Genomic DNA, 25,724 nt, shown 5'->3' with positions numbered 1-25,724 from the left:
CTGGCTGGAACGAGAAATAGCCCAATGGGCCCACCGACGGACATCGATCCCACGCCGACCACGCATCGAGAGAGACACGGAGTCATCAGAGGAAACCCACTACATTTTTCCTAATGTAGCAAGGGATCTTTTATATGCACTTCCCACAGACAGAAAAGCACATACCACGGCCTTTGTCCAGTTGTGGTGCACTGGATGGAACTAGAAAATAACACAATCAGTTGGATAAATCCACCGAGGTGGTTCGATCCTGCGACGCCAGCACCCTAAACAAGCACTCAACCGACAGCTAAATTGGTTTACCACGGAGCTACGTTCCAGCCAGTGAACCACAACTGGTCTATCAAAAGCCATGGCATGTACTATCCTGCTTGTGGGATGGTGCAGATATCTTGCTACTAATGGAAACATGTAGCCGATTTCCTCTCTAAGACTACATATGTTAAAATTACCAAATGTTTAACATCCAATAGCCGATGATTAATAACTCAATATGCTCTAGTAATGTCGTTAAACAAAATAATAAATTTCACATATATTAATCGTTAAAAAGACACTGGTATTCGGAACAAGAAAATATACATGTATATGCGTGATATATAATTTTAGTCGTTAAAAAGGCTGTGGGCCTATATTACTCTAAATTAAATATGTTATGATAGCAGCAAACTGGGGTCTGTCACTTTAATTTTATTATATAAACGATTCTTTTTGTTAATGAACTGACATCCGGAATCCGGGGGAAAAGCATCCGGTTTACGCAGATAATCCAGGAGAGGATGTATGACGGGTTTTTAGGGATGGTTGGCAACGTTAAAAAGGTACCTATATAATAGTATCCCAGCGACGTTAACAAAGGCCGTGGTATGTATTATCCTGTCTGTGGGATGGTGCATATAAAAGATCCCTGGTTGCTAATCGAAAAGAGTAGCCCATGACGTGGCGACATCGGGTGTCCTCTCTCTCTCTCTCTCTCTCTCTCTCTCTCTCTCTCTCTCTCTCTCTCTCTCTCTCTCTCTCTCTCTCTCTCTCTCTCTCTCTCTCTCTGTGTGTGTGTGTGTGTGTGTGTGTGGTCCTTAAACATGTCTGACGCCATATAACCGTAAATAAAATGTGTTGAGTGCGTCGTTAAATAAAATAAAATATTTCCTTCCTTCCCAACGACATTACGTCCATTATAGTAATATGTATTATTATAATATTAAATTATTAAATTATATAATTTGAGTAACCTCGTACGTGCTTAGGATGTAGAAACGAAATCCCCCCCCCCCCCCCCCCCCCCCCAGTGGACTCATTCTCTGATTATTATTATTTTCCCCATTCCAAGCAGTGCCCCACGAATGGTATATCATTGAAGGCCGTTCGTCTGTACTGGCCAGTATGTGGCAAAAAGAGTAAATTAAAAAAAAATAATAAATTGCTGCTAATTGAAAATGCATCCAGTTTGCTCTGAGACTAAATGTCAGAATCATCAAGTGTTTGACATCCACAGGCACGGCGGAAGCAAATAGACATGGGACTGAGATTGAGGGCGGTATGCTGCCCCGTACACTTTTGAAAACTAGATGTCCCAATTTCCAGGATATTCTACAAGTAAAATTCATCACTGCCTTAAGATATACTACCAAATTTTTTTATTCAAAATTATTGGGGGGGGGGCTAGATCCCCAGCCCCCCCCCCCCCACGCTTCGCCGTGCCTGATCCAGTAGCTAATTAATAATTAATAAATCAATGTGTTTTAGTGGTGTCGTTAAAGAAAACAAACTTTTAACTTTGCACAGCCTCATAGAGATCAATCTACGTACTTTTTCTGAAAGAAAAAAACCACCCCAAAAACCTGTTAACTGTCCGCGATTAAGACACTAGTATCTCTGTAGAATGCAGTCGAATGGACATTTGGAAAAATAGTGGTTGATTTCATGAATCTCCATCTAGTACCTTGTCTATATAGGAGGACAAGCATACCCGAGGAGGTCCTTTAGGGCTACTGGACAATACACCATTGCGGTATCATGAAGAGGACTGCCACTCCCGCGCCAGTTTACTAAATCAAAACTAGCACAGCACTAGGAATTCATTGGAATAAATATATAGATGTGATGACTCGTTACTCACTGTCAAAACATCGGCCATCATTTTGGTCGGTGATGCATCGTATTTAGTAAATATAGTCTCCAACTGTCTACCATTAAACATTTTGAATGTCATCAATCAATTGTAATTATTTTTAAATTAACCTACTGGTGAGTATTTATTTTAATTTGATTATCGTACAAACTTATACAGATTTAAACGACATCTGAAGTAGGGTGGGGGGGGGGGGTAGGTGCGGGAAGGGGGCATAGTCTATAATGCCGCATTGGTGCGCACAAGCCATATTTTCATTTTTATACAGAATGGGATTAAAAAAAGAAAAAAAAGGTCAATACCTTCATCCTTAAGATGGGCTAAAATATGGGAAAGAAAGATAAGCGTACTACCATGCGGCCCCACAGTATCTTGACCGGGGGGCGGGGGTGACTTTGGTCGGGGTTAATTATTTAATTGACATGACGTGGATGTGAGTGGCTGAGAGGAGGAGATACTTAAAATCCTAAAATAAACGTTTCGCGTTTGTCGCTAATATATATATATATATATATACATACATATATATATATGTGTGTGTGTGTGTGTGTGTGTGTGTGTGTGTGTGTATGTGTGTGTATCAAGATGATTTCGGCCATTTATTTTCATTTATGAATCGCATGAGAAATACATAAACATAGATATACATTTTGTGATATCAAATAATGATCAGTAATACCAGAGCTGTATCTAGCATTGGGGGGGGGGGGGGGGGGGAAGGAAAAAATTCAGAAAGCATTATAGAAACTTAAAGAAAATGAGTTTTAGACTATTAACTACTCCGTTGCTCTCTACCCCACCCCACCCCCCCCCACCCCCAACAAAAAATCTTAGCTACGGCCCTGAATACTATTATGTTGAAGGTCTGCCAAGAGACTGAAAGTTGGAAACGTCTTTTCTTCTTTTTTTCTTCAAATAGGCCTTCACACACACACACACACACACACACACACACACACACATTAGTAATTATCATAATTAACAATATTGACTTATTAATAGCACGATATGATCGAGTTTGACAGAGAAGTAGAAAAAAATGAAACAAAATAAAAGAGGCGGAGCCAAGAAATATTTTGCTGGCGTGGTGTGGTGGTGGTGGTGGTAGTTGGGGGGGGGGGACTAACGGGTAAACGGCATCTCGTCAAAAGGGCATCTCGATGGGGGGATCAAAACGCTGAATAGACATCATTAATAAACCCTGTATACTGACGTCATTAATAAAACCCTGAATACTAACGTCATTAATACAAATTGAATATTGACGTCATTAATAATCCCAGCGTACTGACGTCATTAATAAAGCCTGAATAATGACGTCATTAATAATCTCTGGAGACTGACGTCAATAATAAACCTTGAATACTGACGTCATTAAAAGAATAGACGTTATTAATGAGAGGATAAATATATTGCGTCACGAATTATTCGACGTTTTCAACTGTCACAAGCCGATTATAAATTAACATAATATAGATCTACAAGTTTTATAAAGTTCAATAATACAAAGTACTTCCGGTGGTCATTTGATAGCGGGATCATTTGTTGGCTGACACCGGTCTATTTTTAGACACACCCTGTTTAAGCTGGTTGAGACGAAAGTACATTTTGTGGACAAACGTCCAATTTTTTTAATTTACACCAAAAATGACCATATACAAGTTAGCAGCAACCGAGAAAAAAGCAGAAAAGGATGCGGAGGTGTTACACGAACCACTGGTAACAGTTTTTTTTCCCATAAAATTTATGATCATAACATTGTACGTTTGACAAAAGCAGAAAGAAAATGGCGAATGATTCGACCCACTTTAGTAATTTGTTGTTGTTTTTTTCATATTTACTTTCTGTTTCAATTTCCGGTTGTGTATACTATACTTCGTAACAGCGAACTGAAAAAAAAAGGGTAGGACATTCCTTTGGTACTGTCACGTAAAGAACATTATAAATACTTATCATAAATAGGGTTAGTGACAGTGCCAGGAAAGTCCTTACATTTTTAAAGTGGCAGACTCTAAAGTCTGAATCAAATTGTTAACAACTACAATACAATTATACATTACTCTCCTACCTTTAATTACTGTAAGAGTGTCCTTAGACTTTGTTCAAACACAGATCGTGAAAAAACCCATTACAGCGACACTGATTCTGCATACAAGACTAACGATGTCACCAGTATCAACTTATTTCATATCTGAGATTGCATAGGGCAAAATACATGCAGTTTTCTGCCGTGTGTCATTTTGTTTTTTTATGGTATACTCTTTAAGAGGGGCAGAATCCACCTATTGTCCGAACCAAATTGTTAACAACTACGAAAAATTACTTTCCTACCTTTAATTGCCGTTAGATTTCCTCCAAAGTTTGTCCAGAAACAAATCTTGAAAAAACCATTACAATGACACAGATTCCACATACCAGATGATAACCATGTCACCTATATCGACTTCGCTGAGAGCGCATAGGGAAAAAAGCATGCCATTTTGACTGTTTATGGAATATTCTTCAAGAGGGGTGAAAGGATAGGACTTAATCTAACAACGTCATAACATGTTATGATATAAAAGCAAACGTGATGACGTCATATTATTAATTATTATTATTATTATTATTATTTTAATGATACCACTAGAGATCATCGATTTCATATTAATTGTGTCACATACTTTGGAGGCTTTCACCCCTCTTGAAGAGTATTCCATAAACAAGCAACACGGCAGACGGAAGAAAACTGCATGTATTTTTCCCTATGCAATCTTAGCAAAGACAATATCGGCAACATCGTTGCAGTCTCGTGTGTGGAATCTGTATATTTGTAGTGGTTTTTTTGCGATTTGTGTCTGGACAAACTTTGGAGGAAATCTAACGGCAATTAAAGGTAGAGTAATTTTTTGTAGTTGTTAACAATTTGGTTCAGACAGTAAGTATGTGACAATTAATCTGACATCATGACGAGTGTATTAACCTTGGCACGTATCATAATGTTGTTAGATTACGTCATATCAAACCAACCCTCTTGAAGACTATTCCATAAACAAAACAAAAATTAGACTGCAGAAAACTGCATGTATTTTGCCCTATGTAATCTCAGCGAAGTCAATATTGTTGACATCATTAGAAGAGTAATTTATTGTAGTTGTTAACAATTTAGTTCAGACTTTAAGGTCGACAACATTTACTCTTTGCACCCTTGTTTTGGTTTCGTACACATTAAATATAACATATCGTACGTAATTTCACTTGAAATCCATATTTTGTAAAAAGTAAAAAAAATTAATCACAAGATTTTCTTCAAACACATTCAGGTGCATAAGTAATGTTTAAACAAAAAAAATTTCAATAGCAAATGGAAACGTCATGCACTTGGTGTATAGTTATTGTAAGGAGATGCAAAGTGACGTCATTGGAATACTAGAGGCACTGATTTTCCGCGATCATGGAATCGTGGAAATACCTATCTGAAATGGAATTTCCAATTTTTTTCAAAAACATTATTTAACTTTGAATAGTGCATTTGATTAATTAAAATTTATTTTTCGAACTAGAAACTATGGACACCGACATCTGCCTGTGCTACGCTACGACACTAGTACCTTTGTATGTTACGCCAAATGTTCAATGTAGAGTATCTAGACGTTTTACCAGTCGTGTTTTATTCGCTTATTCCCGGCGATTTAACGGGAAAAAACTAACATTGTGAGCTAAAATTGTCCAATATTTACTCAAGTGAAAGATATATTATGTTATGTTTGCTTATTAATTTTTAACATTTGCGGCATTGCCATGATGTTATATGCCACTGGTGTGTGTGTGTGCTCATTTGCATCACTGAGCGTGTGTGTGTGAGTGAAACAAAAACAGAATTTGTTTAATACTGAAACAGGAAAAAACGGAATTTGTAACATTATGAAATGAAAAAGGGGGAAATCTGAAACGGAAAATCAGTGCCTCTAGAATACTGATGTCATTCAAATTCAAAATTAGCTATATTATTACAGTGCTTCGCTACATTAAAATAAAAACTGGTCTACTAACCTATACCTACTAACCCCTATAAAAATTCTATAACAAGCAGACAACACTGTTTACAGGTTGGTATGTTTTTATTTTTCATAATTTTGCACAAAATATTACGTTTAAGTTTTAAAAAATGAAAGAAATAAAAAGTACCGTATGTCAAATATCATATCAAATAATTACTGTTGGATATGTTTAATTTATTGTGTACGAAGCCAAAATAAGGGTTCGAAAAGTGACTACCGTAGGGCTTCTAGAATGTTCATAAAATCCACTAGCCATGGGATCAGTGATTAAAAAAAATTACTACTACTAGCCACCATTAAAAATTCACTAGCCCTACTTTACTTAAAGTTAATACAATTGATGGAGCTTAAAAACACTAACATTGGGAGGTTGGGGTGGGGGCAGGATATTCATATTTACAAAACAGACATAACTGCAATATTTGACCACAAAAATGCCCTAGCTGTCGGGCATGTCAATGGCAGTTATTTAGAAGCCCTGCTGTTGTCGACCTTAGTTTTTAAACCATATCACATATTTTTCACTATTGGTATTAAGGCTGTTTTTGATGATTTAAAGTAGAAGTACTTACATTTTACAGGGCACAATATTTCACAAGAATTGTTGTTCTGTTTGCGTGTCGGTTACGCAACTTTAAAATCTAGTATTTGTTCAAATTAATATCTAGTCTTATGTATTGTTTTCAAAATATGCCTTTATATAATAATAATAAATGAGAATTATTTACATTGATTGGGAATTTTTTATTCCAAAATTGGGTATTAAAAACTACAGCTTTTGAATAATGGTGGGGAATCGGAGTCTAGAAACATAGGTGATAAAAGCCTTTTGCTTCTCATTGTTATAACTTTATCCAAATGTGTGTTGCAGGTTTGTAGATTAACTAAACTTACTTGTCTATTTTTACGGGTTATGCGCCTTTAAAAAATTCAATTCACTTTACATTTCGATGTTTTTTCATTCATCACCATTTGCGTGGTGAGAATCAAACCACCACCACCCCCTACCCCTCTGGCACTAGCCAGTTGCAAATTTTGAAAACAATTGGCAATTGTTTTTTTAATTTGGAAAAATCATTTCATGCAATTATTGCTATTTTGTTAGGAAATAACTGGGGTTTTACCATATTTGAAGTTTAAATTTTAGACTACTGGATTAATTTTTTATAAAAACCATGTTGAGTTTTTAATTTTGACTCACTTAAATGTTTTATAAACACACATAAAATAGAGCTCATATTTGAATCAGTAACAGTGGCATAGGAAAGTGCCAAAAAGTGGGGGCACACTTATATTTACACACTTTTACACTATTATAAAGCAAATATAAAGCAAAATATCTGAAAAGTCGGGGCACATGCCCCCCCGTTTCCTACGCCAGTGGGTAAGTATTACTTTTGTGTGTTTTTATGATATTTTAGATCAGTTAATGTTTAATGTTGATTAAAATTAGGCAAAAAGTTGTGTTTACTTACAGGCATTTGTGGCCAGCTGTCCAGTATTTATATCCATTATTCTCAATAACAGCACTTGGTTTTCTGACCAGAATTTAAAAAAGAAAGAAAAAAGAAATGTTTTATTTAATGACACACTCAACACATTTTATTTTACGGTTATATGGCGTCAGACATATGGTTAAAGACCACACAGATATAGAGAGAGGAAACCCACTGTCGCCACTTCATGGGCTACTCTTTTCGAAAAAGAAAAAAACACCAAAAGGTATGATTCATATCCCAATATTTGGTGACTTGTTTTTGATAAAACGATCAAATTTATTATCAAATTAGCTGCACAATCAGCTATCAATCCCTGAAAATGACCACGACGTGCCGCCATTGTTGTCAAGTGAATATATTTGCCGAAATCCACTTTTTTAACTCAAAATTTCAAGGTATTTTCCATTAAAAAACTAAAAAACTAAAAATACAGGAAACTGAGTTGTCTGTTATATAATTGTTTCCGGTTGTGTCGTGTGCAAAATGGCTGGAAATATGAATTGGGTTATGCACTGTATATTTGTTGACTGGCGTGACGTCAGACGAGATACCTCGCCTGCAGTAGTCAGAAGATTAATAAATAAATTGGAGAAATATTCTGCTCACCCAGAGCTGCCCTTGCGAGTTAACAGCAACGCTGTGGAGGTTGCCATTGAGTTTTTCATTCTTCATGTCATTTTGTTTTGTCGTGGACAATATTTGATTTCTCTTTTCATTTCATATCTTTACCTCATTGTTAAAAATAAAATATACTTTGTGAACTGAAAACAGATTACAAGTAAATATGCAGGGCTTCTAGATTATGGTAGCCCCACTCCCATGGCTAGTGATATTCAATGTTGGGCTAGTAAATAAATACTATTGCCATTCCCGACAGCTAGTGAATTTTTTTTGGTCAAATGCTGCAGTTACGTTTATTTTGTAAATATGAATATCCTTTCCCCACCCCAACCCCCCAATGTTAGTGTTTTTAAGCTCCATCTCCCTGACATATCTGATTATTACTATTATTTAGTAACATTTTATTAACTTAAAGTAAAGTAGGGCTAGTGAATTTTTAATTGTGGCTAGTAAATTTTTTAAATCACTGATCCCATGGCTAGTGGATTTTATAAAAATTCTAGAAGATTAAAAATTCACTAGCCCTACTTTACTCAATACAATTTTACTAAATAATAGTAATAATCAGATATGTCACCTAAATAGGGAGATAGAGCTAAAAAATAGACTAACATTGGGGGATTGGGGTGGAGGCAGGATCTTTGTATTTGAGTACAGCTCAGATCATGGGTACAGAAACTGTTACACCTAGGTCAAATATTAAACTTTGCACAAATCATGTGAAATGACACTAATTTACTGACTGATATCTAAACTATGTAGATTTATAACTTGCAGATCAAGAACATAAGAATTTTGCTCTTGACGGAGCATTTCATAGCAAGACATGCATATCTTCTGCTCATAACATGGTGTCTTGTGATGCATAGTAACTGACAATAAATAAGGTCATTTCACAATTAAACCCAAAAACAAACATGAATAAGTGGAAGACTATGTGAAGACACCAAAAAACCCAAATTGTGTATAAACTTAAAGTTTAGAAGTGACACTGTAAAATAGACACCGTTATGAGCAGCAGATTAAAAAAAAAAAGTTTCCAGGTAAAGAAAACTAACACCATTGGACATATACAACAATGAACACAATATGGTACATGGAAATAGATTTATTCATCATTTATGATAACCCAAAATCAATAGCACACATTGAAGTAGAAAGACTATTTCAAATCACCTTCTGCGCATAACACAGACACTGATTATGCCAAAATACATCATAAAACACTGCAAATCATACAGATGTGAACCCATTTGACAGAATGACTTAATCATTCCTAGGATGTGTTAGCTTGTCTCGAGTAATAATAATTAAAAAAAAATACAATGTACTAGTATATATATATGCTATAGACTTGTGACACAGAAAACCGGTAAAATATGTTTTTAAAAACTGAATCTTTGTAATATTTCGAGTTCACTTTTATAATGAATATAAGAGATTGGAAGTAGAAGCTCTGTAAATATACTCAGCAGGATAATATTGCCTCTCAATTAGTGTTAAGTTATAACATCTTACTTTAATGATTGGGAGAAGAAAAAAAAACAATAAACGAAATATGAGGAAAAAATAGTTGGCAATCACTGGAATAAAACTTGTAATTTGATCATTGGGATCCAATACTAAACAGAAATCATGTAGGCAATTTGTGTCTTTAAAAGAAATCCTTGGAACAGGCATAATGTCCAGGATCTTATTGGAGAAAAAAAAACGAGGTGTCCAATACATCAGACATGACATAGTGCTGCCCCATTTTCCTCAGGAAACGCAGCTCTGTTCCATCGTCATCAACACTTTCAACCTGCAAAATATGAAAATGTCACATTATACAACAAGCTTGTACAATGTACTGACAAAATGTAAACAGAAAAAACTCCACATTTGTTTCATGTTTGTGCCGTTGCTTCTGTTGTTTATCTTACAAGGTTTGTTGTCAACATCCAAATAAATTTTCATGAGGTTTAAATAACTAAGTAATTTAATTCAAAACTTAAATCTGTTTTGTACATTCCATAAAGTTTTTTTTGGCACAAATGGCAAAAGGGAGTGAGGGGGTTAGGATCGGTCAGGTAACCCAAGCCACACATATTATTTAATTTGGTCTAATTGTATTTTACTTCCAGGTTCCTTGTAATAAAGTGTTAAAATGTAAAAAAAAACCCCACTTTAAATGGTTAACATAAAATGATACCTAAAAGTTATGTTTATAGATAAAACAACTAAGTCAATATTTTTGGTAGCATTTTTTTTTTAAAGTTTGTGGTTGCTATGGTTATGAAAATGCCTACATAAATACCCAATGAAAAGATGGATTTTGATTATTTAAAGTTTTTTCGGCCATAACAAAGACTAACTAAAATAATCCTCAAAAGACTGTTCAGACATCTGCTTAAAACTTTTCTGTTCAAAGATTTTGATTACCGAATAGAAGTACATCAAACACAAAATAAAAGAACTTAACCCTTTTTTGTTTCACCATCAAAGACTACAAAGAACAAAGTGGCTAGTCTTGTTAACACATCTTTTAGAACAGGTGGCAATTAGGGGCAATAAAAATTCTAAAGGTAGACACAGGTGGGCCACACAGGTGAGAGGTGTTACTATACAATACATTCAACCTCACTTTGAATCTGTAGTATCAAAAGGATGTGGATTATCACATTGGTGATAATTAAAAGTTCAAAATATTTCAAAAGACAACATAAAAGGCTTTTTTCTAAGCTTTGTACTCTTGTACTTCAACAAATAAATGAAGTGTGTTATGAGCAGCATGCCATGAGTTAAAATTTACTTATTTATTACAAAAATTAGGCAGATATATTTCAAGCACTATTTCATTAATGTGGACCAACATAAAGCTGGTTTAATTAATTAGGTACATTGATTTGCAAACAATCACTTCAGCTCATAACAAAGGTTCCAAAAATTAAAATAAAATGGGTGTCTGTGTTATGAGCAGAATACCATGAGTTACAATTGAGTTAAAATTTGCTTATTTATTACAAAAATTAGACAGATATATTTCAAGCACTATTTCATTAATGTGGACCAACATAAAGCTGGTTTAATTAATTAGGCACATTGGTTTGCAAACAATCACTTCAGCTCATAACAAAGACTCCAAAAATAAAAATAAAATGGGTGTCTGTGTTATGCGCAGAATACTATTGAGTTAAAATTGGGTTAAAATTAGCTTATTTATTAAAAAAATTAGACCGATATATTTCAAGCACTATTTCAATAATGTGGACCAACATAAAGCTGGTTTAATTAATTAGGCACATTGATTTGCAAACAATCACTTCAGCTCATAACAAAGACTCCAAAAATTAAAATAAAATGGGTGTCTGTGTTATGAGCAGAATACCATGAGTTACAATTGGGTTAAAATTTGCTTATTTATTACAAAAATTAGACAGATATATTTCAAGCACTATTTCATTAATGTGCACCAACATAAAGCTGGTTTAATTAATTAGGCATGTTATATGCAAACTATCACTTCTGCTCATAACGAAGACGCGATTCTAATGGTGAGAGAATGACCATCAAAAATGCATTTATCATCATAAAATTTATCACAAAGTGTCTCAAGTAAAAAGAAGAAACATTAACAAAAGAAATACTAACCTTCCATTCGTGTGCACTGCTCGGTTATCAACCAAATTGAAGAAAAACGTCCCTGGATCAAATTGTCTTCCGCTCATAACATGTGTCAAAACCAACAGACACGAACGCAGATCAAGCTCTCTTTGTAAATCACAACGTGCTTGGCACAAACCAATGACGCGTTGCTTTTAGTAAACAACTTGTGGAATGTATTAAGCAAATTTACAACATATCACAATTTTACCCAAAGTTGCAGCGTGTGTTCTTTCGGTCATAACGCACAGGACACCAATCACTTGCGAGTTAATATATGACCATAAATTACGTAATTTTACAATCACAAATCTCAGTTTTTCCCCGTGTACAGTACTAAAGTGTACATATTAAGCCATGTGGTCTTTGTGACGAAAAAACACTTTGTTGCAGTAGATACATGCGTCGTCTAGCATTAATGTAAATAAGACACTAATGGTTATGAGCGGAATGTAGATTTATCGCCAGTAAAATCATGCAATTTACTTAAATATACATGGAAACAATTTAATGAGAAAATAACAAGAGTATTTATCTTATGTTAGGTGGTAGTTATGGTCTGTATATTGCTTTTGTACATGGGGCATTTGTTGATCAAAATTTGTAGTCGTCATGATGTAACAAAATGGCCATGGTTTTTACCCACTATTACTGTCGTTTTAGCTTTTTCCTGAACTTGGTGCAAACCAAACATAGCAAACTTTGCTCCTACTAGGTTCTATAAAGTCTTTCCTGGACATAGTTGTAAAAGCAACTTTGAAAAAATTTACATATCCTTTGAAAATTGATTTTTTGTTCAACATACACTCAGTGTACCCATGATCTGAGCCGTACTCATTTACAAAATAGACTTAACTGCAACATTTGACCAGTTGTTTTCACTAGCCGTCTGGCATGGAAATAGTAATTATTTACTAGCCCACCATTGAATATCACTAGCCATAGGAGTGTGCCTACTATAATCTAGAAGCCTTGCTGTATTACTTCATATTTATTGTGTACAAAGCTAAAACAAGGGTGCAAAGAATGACTGTCGTCGATCTATAGAATAAACAAAAACTACAAGTTATTTATTTCTGATCCAATTGTTTTCTAAATTGGACACAAAAATAGTTTCCAAAACACTTTTAGTTTTACTTTTCTTCATGTATCAAGCAAAAAAAATTTGTCAGAGAATGCGACTGACTATAAGATTTTAACCTTAGTTAAGATCGTGACTGTAATAAGTTTGGCGTTACAATCTTACTAAGGTTGCTTCTTTGAACGGTTGTAAATTTTAAGGTTGGTAGCGTAATATCAACAACCTTAAGTAACTAAGTTCGATAGCTAAAATCGCTTCGTAAAACAGGGCCCTGGATGGTAGAGTTGGCATGTTAAATCTCTTGTTCCTGTTCCTGACCCATGACAACATTTTAAATTTTATCTTTATTAGGCATTTACTATAACATTTGTTTCTTATAATTTGTACCGACTTGCCATTGCAAGGTGATCTGCATTTTGAGGGCTGCTTTAGGAATTCTGTCAGAATTCTCCTATTTTTTTTTATTTTTTTTTTTCAGACTGGTGAGAAGGATGAACTTGAGCTGGATGTAGCGACACCAAAGTTGGTTCGTGTGACATACGGCCAGCACCGCGCGCGCACCTACGTCAATCTGTGCCTGATAATAACGGCTCTCATTGTTCTCGGGTCTGGCATCATTGGCGCTGTCTTCTTGTACAAGCATCTCGCACACAGGGTAACACTGATTTAGATACATTCATTATTGTCTTAAGTTAAGCATGCTTGTTTTGAAAAGTATGGATTAATTTAATTTGTCTTAAAGTACAGCTTATTAAATAATAAATATACTATTTGGCAGATTTATTGTGGAATATATTTGAGCAATTTCTTAACATGCTGTGGGTCATAAAATTGATGACCTTGATGAATAGACAGTTTTTTTTGCCATAGATATTTTGTTACACATTTTGTTAATTGCAGGGGTTGGACGTAAACAAGTCGATACGAATCCTAAGGACACAATTTTATTGGTTTATCTTATATTCAACACTATACATTAACTACCAGCTACATACATGTACAGTGGAACCTCGTCATACCACTCTCTGGTATACCGCCATCCCCGCTTATCGTCTTAAAATAAAAAATGTTTGAGCACTGATCGTCTGTATTTAAATTTACATAAATTTACCCAGTTTTACCATCCCCCACCATCTGCCAACGTATTGGAAAGGATAGTAAAACAACCCGATATGCCACCATTGGATGTTCTCATGTACCATCTACTAGTTTGTGATGCAAAACCAAGATTGCTACCTTTTTATTTATTTATGTTTTTAATCCTTTAAAATAGTATACAACGTTAAGCCCCCACACCACCACCCAAAATTACTTCCTTAGCTCTTACAAATAAAAATAAGAAATCATTTTGAAAATGTTAAGAATTCGAAACAAATACCCCTCCCTCAAGTTGTATAACATACCCTGTTTGAGCCTCTGGGTGTTTGTTCGTCAATACTTGCAAGCGTATCTGTCAGAATAACCCCATCGGTGGGCCCATTTGGGTTATATCTCGCTCCAGCCAGTGCACCACGACTGGTACATCAAAGGCTGTGGTATGTGCTATTCTGTCTATGGGATGGTGCATATAAAAGATCCTTTGCTGCTAATCGAAAAGAGTAGCCCATGAAGTGGGGACAGCAGGTTTCTTCCCTCAATATCTGTGTGATCCTTAACCATATGTCCGACGTCATATAACCGTAAATAAAATTTCCTTTCTGTCAGAATAAAGAGGGTTGTAATATAGCATATTTTTTTGTTACTCTGTAACATAACTGGGGTACTTTAGGGCCAGTACTGAGCTTTATTGCACTTACCTGAGTGGAAATAATAAAACTTGTAACAACACCAAAATCGTTATAATGCCAAAATCAGTTGAGTCCCAAAGTGGGCGGTATTACGAGGTTTGGCTGTATATAACCAGTCAGGAATGGACTTCCCAACACACATCACACGGTTTTATCAACATGCACACATTATGTTTGTTGAAGTACTGTACTACTACTATCATTCAGTTTTGAAGCATTTATTCTTTGTAATTGTTTTACCCAACAAACATTAAATAAGCAGCAAAAAATTGCGCAGCTACTGCCATTCCTGTTATTTTGCCTTATTTCTGCTTTGTCTGTTACAGAACATCATTGCTAAATGCGGTGTGACCTATTTTGATGAAGTGTACCATAGCCAAGCCAACTTCCTGCGCGGCGGGGATGACGTGCCGAATGCACACGAGCCTGGTTACGACTACCAGAACGAGGGTGTGGATTTCTTCGAGGAGGATGTCGAGGTGTCGGAGGTGCAGGGCTTTGAGCGGCTAACGATCCCACGCTTCGACGAGTGCGAGGAGACTGTGGTCTGGCACGACTTTATCAAGGTACGGCGGAGACGTTTCGTTTTTTTTTTAAAACACAAGAGTGAGAAATTGTATTCCTAAATGTTGAAGGAATGGGGTGGGGGTGGTGTCACATTTGCCAGAATAACCCCCTGCCAGACATCGAAATAAAGATAGTCTGGAAAACATAAGCTGTATATCAAAATGAAAAACATTTCATCACTGCACACCATAATGAACTGGTTTTGTGCCAAAATTCAGTGATCTGCAATATGCATACTTTTGCCCATATTCAACTCCAAAATGTTGAGGATGGGCAAATTTATACAGGGATGAGTTATTTTTGGTGGACTGTCTGGAATTTATTTGTCCAGAAAATAATTATAACCCATAGCTGATTACATTTGTTCAATCGGTGCACAGGCATTTTCTACATTTAAAAACAAAAATTTTGAACCAGGAACTAAATGATGTATAAGCCTACTCGATTCCCACTGTCAAAAGTATTCATTCATCAGAACTCCAAAGTTGTCTGTTGAGTCATGGATGAGTAACAACAAGCCCTTTGTATTTTCAAGTACAGTTTGGAATGTTTGGCATTCAGTATTTTGTAAGATACTTTATTACCCCAGCAGTCACTCATAATAGGGAAAATATTTTCCATATTTTCTCAGTGAGAAATATTCTGCATTGCTCTAACGAACACCGGCCTCAGTGGCGTCGTGGTTAGGCCATCGGTCAACAGGCTGGTAGGTACTGGGTTCGGATCCCAGTTGAGGCATGGGCTTTTTAATCCAGATACCGACTCCAAACCCTGATTGAGTGCTCCGCAATGCTCAATGGGTAGGTGTAAACCACTTGCACCGACCAGTGATCCATAACTGGTTCAACAAAGGCCATGGTTTGCACTATCCTGCCTGTGGGAAGCGCAAATAAAAGATCCCTTGCTGCCAATCGGAAAGAGTAGCCCATGAAGTGGCGACAGTGGGTTTCCTCTCAAAATCTGTTTGGTCCATAACCATATGTCTGACGCCATATAACCGTAAATAAAATGTGTTGAGTGCGTCGTTAACTAAAACATTTCTTTCTTTTGGTCTAACGAACAGTACTATTGGACAATTTGATGCTTACAAACCAATGACCTTGTTGGTACTAAATATGACATCATTACGATTTGGCAAACACACAAAATGATGTCATGTAGTTTAAAGAGTTTGCGTTTACGGCTCTCTATTTTTTGTGTTAAATTTATTACAAAATGTCATTTTAATGCATTTCATTAGGCCAAAAAAAAAAAATAGGTGATGATAATAATAATATTATTATTATTATTATTATTTATCATCATTAGCGTTGTTGTTGTAGTAGTAGTAGTAGTATTGGTATGCACTGTTTGTGTATTTCCTTAAATTAATGGGACATTTGTATTAATTTCGTTGTTCTTAATTTAAATACTTTATGCAAACATTTGAGATGCATTAATAATAAGACCTGTTGATTTAAGTGAAGACGAGAATTAAGCTGAATTGATATGATTATATTTAATCGAAATAACCTGTACCAAGGCTATGTTCGTACATTCGGTTACTTCCGTGACCGACCAAGCTGTTCGGTGGTAGCTAATCAGGGGAAGGAACTCTATTACAAAAGCTTTTCCATAATTTCTCGATGTTTTTCGGAAGGTAATTACATGTGCAAAATGTATCGTATAATAGTACGTAAACAATGTGCAAGGAAGGAAATACTCTTGTTTGGTGATGTTGTCCTCTTTTATTTTTACTCTTTTTTTTTTTATTTCTTTATTATTATTTTTTTTTTTTTTTTTTTTTTTCAGTTTAAGAGAGAAAAAAAATTAGGGTCGGAGGGATAAAACTAGGGACGGTCAGTCGACCGGAAAAACACCTATTTTTGTTTTTGGCCTTATAGATTTTGTAGCAGAATAAAAAGACATTTTGTTTTTGAAAATTATCTATGAACGTGATTAAATTACAAAGCTACAGCAATTCTCAGAACAGTGTGTACCGTCAAGTGGTTTAGTTCGTTTCTATACAGGTTGGCCTTCGTACATATGCGTAAAAAAAATAACGGCTTTTAAAGAAAAAATAGCTGATGTAATAAATAGAACATTTACTAGTTATTATCAAATTTATGTTGCTATTGAAAATTATTTCACTCGGGACATAAATTTGATAATAACTGGTACCTTGTTTATTATCCTCTATTTATTGCGCTTGCATGAAACCAAAATTAGGAATAACACATTTTACTTGTTATTGGGAATACCAAGTTAGGTTTATACCTGCAGTAAAATAGAATTAAACCGTATAGCTCTTAGTAAACAGTTTTGTTATAAAGTTAACCTGTAAGTAAAATTACTGTTGATCATTTTCAGCAGTTGACAATTTGTGTTGTCTGTCTGTTTCAGAATTACACAGCCATCGTGGACCACCTGCATGAGACGTGCTACGTGATGAAACTGAACCGCACGCTCATTGCTCCCCCAAAAGACATGATCGATCTGATTTCCAAGTTCCAGGTCAGCTCAACCATATGTTGTTTTATTAGGGCAGGATCTATCTCAGACGGTAGAACGATCGCCTGATGTGCTTGTGTCGAAGGATCGAACCACCTCAGTGGACCTATTCTCCGATTGTTTTTTTTTCTCTGTCCAATAAGTGCCCCATGAAGGATATATCAAAGGCTATGGTATATGCTGTCCTGTCTGTGGGATGATGCATAGAAAAGTTCCCTTGCTGCTAATGGAAAAATGTAGCAGGTTTCTTCTTAAGACTATGTCAAAATTACCAAATGTTTTTACCAAACATCCAATTTAGCCAATGATTAATAAATCAATGTTCTCTAGTGGTGTCACTAAACAAAGCAAACATATAACTTTTTCCCTATATTTATTCAGGACGAGCTCTGCCATTCACCAAATTTGCCAATTGCAAATTTTGTTTTAATTTGGTGCAATTGTGTAATAATTGATATTTTCTTTGAAACTAGCTATTGGTTCTGCATTATTTTAGATAATTTGGCGAACTGTTTTGATCACCCAGAGCTAGGTGTGTTGTTTCTGTATGTGATTATGTGTTTTGCAGCATGGCGAGTACCTGCCCAAGGTGGATGTGCTGAGAGAGATGTACCAGGTGGTGACGCCCGCAGTCGGAAATCTGAAGGCCCTCGGTCCGTTCATCATGAGAGAGTGCTACTGGTACGAAACCTACAGGCTGGAGAAGTTCGTCAAGGGAGGTAAGTGATCACCGGAAACAGGGCCCCATTCCACGAAGCTATCTTAGGACTAAGATTTCCTTACAGTAGTTATGCACATACAGTGATCTTGGCACAAAGATCACTTCATGGAACGGGGCCCAGGGCAGTTAAGATTCTATACAGTGAGCTTTGGCATTTTTGTTGTTTCTCGAGTGTGAACAGAGTACACAGAAAATGTTTCTTTGCCTGCGTGATTGAATGTTATTTTTGTTCCTTTAAAGTGTATAAAACAATATGTGGTGTTTCTCTGTGTGTATGACTTCAGTGTTTTTTTGTTGGTGACAGACGAGTCCAGAGAAAATATTTCGTCTGTGCATATCATTGGATGTTATGTTTGTTGTTTCAATGTAAAAAAAAAATGCAAAAAAAAAAAAAAGATTCTTTGGATGCATGGCTAGACGTCACTCTCACTCCCCATCACTCCTCTGAAAATTGTTCAAGGAGAGTAATTTTTAGCTCCACTTAGCATGTGAATTTATATGGTATCAGTATGGTAATATCTTAAATGCCTTCCTCATAATCTGTTAGGGGAGAAATTAATCATTCGCTGAGTTTTTTCACGTCGAGGTCTGTACGACGGTGTATTTTTGTTTGTTTTCAGTGTAAAATAGAGTGCCATTTTGTGTGAATGACATGTATTTTTTGTTGTTTTCGGTGTGCAGAGTGCAGAGAAAATAGTTCTTTGTGTGTATGACTGGATGGTATTTTTTGTTGTTTTTAATGTACAAACAGTGTGCAGAGAAGATATTTCTTTGTGTGTGTATGATCCAATGTTATTTGTTGTTTTTATTGTACAAACGGAGTGTGTATGACTTCAGTGTTTTTTGTTGTTGGTGACAGACGAGTCCAGAGAAAATATTTCGTCTGTGCATATCATTGGATGTTATGTTTGTTGTTTCAATGTAAAAAAAAATGCAAAAAAAATAAATTGTTGTTTTCGGTGTGCAGAGTGCAGAGAAAATATTTCTTTGTGTGTATGACTGGATGGTATTTTTTGTTGTTTTTAATGTACAAACAGTGTGCAGAGAAGATATTTCTTTGTGTGTGTATGACCTGATATTTTGTTGTTTTCAGTGTACAAACGGAGTGTAGAGAACAATTTTTTTCTGTGTGTATGATCCAATGTTATTTGTTGTTTTTATTGTACAAACGGAGTGCAAAGAATATATTTCTTTGTGTATGACCCGATGTTATTTGTTGTTTTCAGTGTACAAACGGAGTGCAGAGAATATATTTCTTTGTGTGTGCATGACCCAATGTTATTTGTTGTTTTCAGTGTACAAACGGAGTGCAAAGAACATATTTCTTTGTGCGTGTGTATGACCCGATGTTATTTGTTGTTTTCAGTGTACAAACGGAGTGCAGAGAAGACCGAGAAGCACGTGGTGAAGGAGTCTCATTTCGGCTTCCCAACCGGAAAGGGCCTTTTGCTGAAGATGACAGTTTTACAGGAAGTGTGAGAAAACAAGCTCGATGGCAGAGAGTCGATTTTTTCTTTTTGCACGCACAACAAGAAGAAGAAAGAAAACACAATAGACGTTGGCTCAAGCAGTGCCAATTTGTTCATTTAAAATTACATCCTTGTCTTGTAAGACGTTTTGTCAATTCTATTCTACTTGTGATTCAAATATTATAATGTTACAGATGTTCATTGTTTTTTTGCCCATGTGTTGACTGTACGTCATAGAAATTTAACAATCTTATGTGCTTGCTTATTTTGACATTTGTTAAAAATGATTGCTTTGCTGATGCAGAAATTGAAAAAATAACAAATTTTAGATGAATGCTTCAGAGTATTCTAAACTACTTTCTTTTTGTTAACAAATAGATTGTTGCGAATTGCTTTTGTACTATTGAAAATGTTTTGTGTGATCAGTAGACAGTTTGATATTGTAAAACATTTTCTTTTTATTGCTGTCATCTTTAATTTTCTCCTTATAGTACGGTTTGCTTGACCTGACGTGAAAAAAACCTTTATAATATAGTCCAGTTCCATTTACAAATTTATAGTACTAAATAGGGATGATATATCGATACATTATGATTCAAAAGGCAAGTAAAATGTATCACGATGTACACACTTCATGTACTAATACTCTTGGTTATTTCCATAAATATTCAGTGTGTTGGAAGTATCATAATTTAGCGATCGATCACTGGTCTAAATAACTCATTGCAGATGACAATAAACATTCTTGCCAAGAGGAAAGTTTAAAAATACCCATCCCAGTTATTAAACAATTGTGCTACATGTTTGATATATATATATATACACAATTGTGCTACGTGTTTACTATAAAATTTTGTGTCCTACAGATGTCGCTGGTCAAAATTTCGGGAACAAATTATTCCCTGCCAGGTACCTTTAAAAATGTATGATATGTTCAGTTTGTGTATAGTTTGGAAGGAACAGCGAGAGAACGTTTTAAATTCACTAATGGTAATTCAATGTGATAGAAATTAAAGTCCGTTGTAACAGATGTACAAGGAGTCTCTGTCAAGATAGGAAGAAAATGTTTACCAAAATTATAAATGATTTAACCATTTTTCATTATCTAAACATTCAGAGGAGTCCAGCAATTCTGTAAATATAGTCTTTCCATTTAATAAAACTAATGAATGGTTTAAACATCTTATGTGTCTATATTCAAAATAGTTAAGCACTCATTGTATCAATTAACCTTTACATTTAATAAAACTAATGAATTGTTGAACCATCTTACGTTACTAAACGTCAAGCAAACTGATAACATTTTTGTGATGTTTAAATCACAATTCTGCATAATATTAAATTGATATTTTTTATTGTTATTGATATATCAAATTAATAACATTGTTTTAATCTAGATCAAAAGTAGATAGTATTTTATATTGATACAATATGAATCTGTGTAACAGCTGGGATGTAGATAGTGGTATATCTATTGGCACATTATGTTTCAAAATGTCATGCCAAATTGCAGATATATATGAAACAATGTAATATTTTGCAAAATTCACTTTTAGTTTAACTTTGGCAAGTGACAGTTTAAATGGATTATAATTAACTAGAACTTGTTGGGCTTATGACATAATTACAATTCTTAGAAGAGAAGAAGCCCACTGCTGGCATTTGTGCCCTTTTTATTTAGCTGCAGACCCGTTCTTAAATCTCAATTTAATTATTTATATTACATGCATGCATGTTTCAAGATAAGTTTCCTGCAGTTTCATTAATCAAATGAGAAATGTTTAACTGAACAATGAATTTATTTGTTGTAAGCAGTTGTAGTTGATGTTTATTCTCATGTTAAACTGTAACTTTAAGAATGAGTTTGTTGAAACAGTATTTGTTTAAATGTTTGATCTGTTGTTGAAATATCAAGTCCAAGTTGAAAAAGGGAGAAAAGTATAAACAGAAATAGTAACATTAACATGTGGCTATACCCAGAGATCAAAGATCAGAATTTGCCCAAATATTAGAAAACTTTTCAGGTCAGTGTTCTTTGATAAGAAGATCACAGCAACTCTTAATTTTTCAATGTTTTCAAGAGTTTTCCTTTTACCAGTGTGATTTTCATCTCGGGGATAACAAATCAGCTTAGCAATAGTTGGGTTTGTTTAGAGCGGCGATGGGAGATTTGAATTGATTGTGAATTTTTAAAAAATTTAAAAGCTCAAAATAACTTTAATGTGCAAGTAGATTATTTTTAATTTTGTATTACTGTAGTTCTAACTATTTGTAAATATATATTTTTTGTGTATTCTTGTTCTGTTTCAGACAGTTCTTGTGGTTCATTTCACCATGGAAAGTCTTTATTAGTAAATCTATATAGGGTTCATACTGGTCACAGAAATCCTTGAAATTCATTAAATTGGAAAATGTCAGTCAAAGGCCAGGAAAGTCATAGTATTTGGAGTTGGGTCATGGAAAGTTATAGAAAATTAATTGATTGTCATGTGACCTACGACACTTCCCCCTAGTCCCAAGAACTGGCAGGATAGAGACAGAGGTCAGGTTACATAATAATAATAAGAAGAAGAAAACATTATCCAAGATTACTTTAAATTGGTTGATAATTTCTCTTATAGCTGGTTGAATACAGTACTATTTTCAGGAAATATTTTGTTGTGCCAATTACATACAATTACAATGTGTAGTATGTCAACTGCAGTGTGACCGAGCCTTTAACAATATTAATATTTACTTAAAAGTGCATCTGTGTACAAACATCTCGGATAAGTTCCGTTTTGTAGACGAATATAAAATCTGTGATTAAAAAAAGTGGGGTGGGTTTTTGTGTATTCGTGTTGTAAAAGTCAAATTTTTTTGTATGTGTATTTTTAATTATTATAAAATGTTTTATTTCTTTGTGGAACTGTTATGAAATGTATTGTTTTAATGAAAAAACAAAAGGTGTTGATTTATTGTGGGACTATTTTGGCACCCGTATTACCATCCACATCTTAGAAAAAAAGAAAAGAAACTGCACGACTGAAAAGTATAACAGTAAAAGAGAACGTCAGTAGGATAGACAACAGATTATATTTCATTGTCAGTACATGTATGTAAATTAAAAAAAAAATGGCAGTCATTTTAATTGCTAATGCATTTTCTAAATGACAGTTTTTTTTAAAAGCAGTTTCTTTTGTATAAATACACAAACATGTTTCTTTCAGTGATGGTTTTATTAAAATTACATCAATGTTTTACACAGTAGAATTTCAATTATTATTTTTAAAAATATTTTAATGTTCAGTTTTATTTAACCCTAGGTTAAACCATGTTTATTACAGATGTAATGGATATATTTTATTGTAGAGCATATTACAGTTTGACTGTTTGGCAATTCTGTCAGGTTTAAAAGAGGAAAGCAATCAATTTTTTATTATTATTATTAGTCCAAGTGCTTCAGAAATTAATCCCGTGTTAATTTTGTTTTTATATATAAAATTGGGCTACAGGTTTAAGCATGTTTCAAACAGGTTAGCAGACGTCTTTTATACCCATGTTACTTTAAATACACATTGTGTGGGGTTTTTCAAGTTATAAAGAGGATACTTATAAATACGCCAATTTTAAAAGTCAAGAACTACTAAACATAATTATTATGTTTGGTTACATTTGTTAGTAATTAAAATAAAACATTGTGGGGGGGGGAAACCAAATCAAAAATGTTTTGACCTGACAGAATTGGCAATTTTTATTATCTTTTACAAAGCTGCCCGTTTAGTTTTTACAGAGAAAGAGTGGTTAAAATTTCCTCTTCTCCACCCCAGAACATTCCTTAGATTTAAATTTAAAGTTGTTTTATTTTGTTTTCTCGAGGAGTCGACACAACAAGGATGATTCTCTCTGTATCTTATGTTCAATTGCACGTTTGTGTGTGCAACATTTTGTTCTGTAATAAAGAAAATATTGTAAAAAAAAAAAAAAAAAAACACCTGCAGTCTTTTGTCAGTTCCACACACAGTTGGTTTTTTAGTTTGTGGTTTGGTCCTGACAATTTTTATTGAAGTAAAAAAAAATACAGGAGAGTGTCAAGTGTTGCATAGTCGAGTGATTAAAAACAACTGACACTAGAACATTGTTAAGTATTACTTGGCTAATTAGTTTCAGAGATCACTGTATAATTTTAAAATGTTAAACAGTAGTTTAATTATGGATATAGGGTGGGTTATGGACTATACGGCGGACAAGAGAGAAAACCTGCTGCAGCTACACAATGGGGTACTCTTAGAAGGTAACCATATGGAGTTTTTAGATTTGTGTTATTGTATATTTTATCCAGCAAATGTCAGTTTTGACAGGTGTTAGCCCGAGGTTGAAAATGAAACATTTGTGGGCATCAAATCGACACAACGCCCTCAAATCTTAAAAACTTCATATGGTTATGTCCATTTTCAACTGAATCATTTTTCTACGAAACTATGTTTGGTATTTCTTGAAAAAAAGACCTGGCTACAATATAACTGTAGACCCTTGAACCTCACCTTTGCCTGTTCCAATTGCTAATGTAGCAAAAAAGAAAAAAAGAAAGAAAGACATGTTTTATTTAACAACGCACTCAACACATTGAATTTACGGTTATATGGCGTCAGACATATGGTTACGGATCACAGATATTGAGAGAGGATACCCACTGTCCCCACTTCATGGGCTACTCTTTTTCGATTAGCAGCAAGGTATCGTTTATATGCACCATCCCACAGACGGGGTAGTACATACCATGGCCTTTGATATACCAATCGTGATGCACTGGATGGAACTAGAAATAGCCTAATGGGGCCCACCGACGGGGATTGAACGAGCACTGTACCACTGGGATATGCCTCGCCCCAATGATGTTAGCTTTCCAGACATTATTTTAATTTGATCCCAGAAAAAGAATGTAATTAACCAATCACAATACAGAACACACTTGCCATCAGTTCACAATCTCGGATTAGCAGCAAGGAATTTTTAATATGCAGCATCCCAGACTGAGATGGTACACATTGGCCTTTTTGAAATCAGTTGGCTGGAACAAAAAATAGCCCAATGGGTTCACCGATGAGGATCAATCCTAGACTGCACATCAGGCGAGCGTTTTACCTCTTGGTTTTGTTCCACCTCAAAGAACATAATACAACGGTACACCACATCCTGGTAATGAATGTAAGTAGGGGTGATTTCAATGCTTTGCTCTGGATTTTCATTAGCTAGAGTCCCCTCCAGCCCTACCCCTTATTGATACATATATGTTGGGTAAGACTAGAGGAAAGTCTTTGTAATGCTTTGGCAATTGTTGACAGCCAAATGGTTGCAAGCGAGTCTCTAAAATACAAATGTTTTCCAAAATCTGATGCCACAGAGCTTTAGTTTGATTATTCTTGAGTCAAGTCTTGACATTAAACTAACAAGTTGTTCACTAGTATCAACACTACACGAAGAAACTCAATGCCCCTATGCAAAATGAAACAGCACTGTACTTTCGTGATGACGTATAGGGGCATCGTGTATATCAATATCAATAAAGGGTAGGGATGGAGGTAATTTGAGCTAGATTTTCATCAGTAGAGATGCGCTGTTCAACCATAATACCTCAATATAAATTTTAAACAATATATATCACAATATTTTTCTAGCATACCGATATATTGTGCT

At 34.9% G+C, this 25,724-nt stretch overlaps 1 protein-coding gene across 1 annotated transcript; it reads left to right on the top strand.

Moving 5' to 3' along the window:
* Positions 1 to 3,584: 3,584 nt before the first annotated feature.
* On the top strand, positions 3,585 to 24,019 carry LOC121372346 (integral membrane protein 2B-like). The gene is made up of 6 exons (XM_041498651.1): positions 3,585 to 3,850; positions 13,493 to 13,669; positions 15,128 to 15,367; positions 17,751 to 17,861; positions 18,427 to 18,577; positions 19,946 to 24,019. The coding sequence occupies exons 1-6, from the start codon at positions 3,779 to 3,781 to the stop codon at positions 20,056 to 20,058; spliced, it is 864 nt and encodes a 287-aa protein (XP_041354585.1). The 5' UTR covers positions 3,585 to 3,778; the 3' UTR covers positions 20,059 to 24,019.
* The last annotated feature ends 1,705 nt before the right edge of the window (positions 24,020 to 25,724 follow it).

This window comes from Gigantopelta aegis, chromosome 1 (genome assembly GCF_016097555.1).
Source record: "Gigantopelta aegis isolate Gae_Host chromosome 1, Gae_host_genome, whole genome shotgun sequence".
Classification (NCBI taxonomy): Eukaryota; Metazoa; Mollusca; class Gastropoda; order Neomphalida; family Peltospiridae; genus Gigantopelta; species Gigantopelta aegis.
Note: the sequence above shows the minus strand (reverse complement) of the source record. Positions and strands in the feature narration are given on the sequence as shown.

Excerpts from the sequence above, each read along its gene's own strand:
- LOC121372346 (XM_041498651.1), top strand. The coding sequence starts at position 3,779 with ATGACCATATACAAGTTAGCAGCAACCGAGAAAAAAGCAGAAAAGGAT. Across the intron at positions 15,368-17,750 it reads TCTGGCACGACTTTATCAAG|AATTACACAGCCATCGTGGA; the intron begins GTACGGCGGAGA and ends TGTCTGTTTCAG. Across the intron at positions 17,862-18,426 it reads ATCTGATTTCCAAGTTCCAG|CATGGCGAGTACCTGCCCAA; the intron begins GTCAGCTCAACC and ends TGTGTTTTGCAG.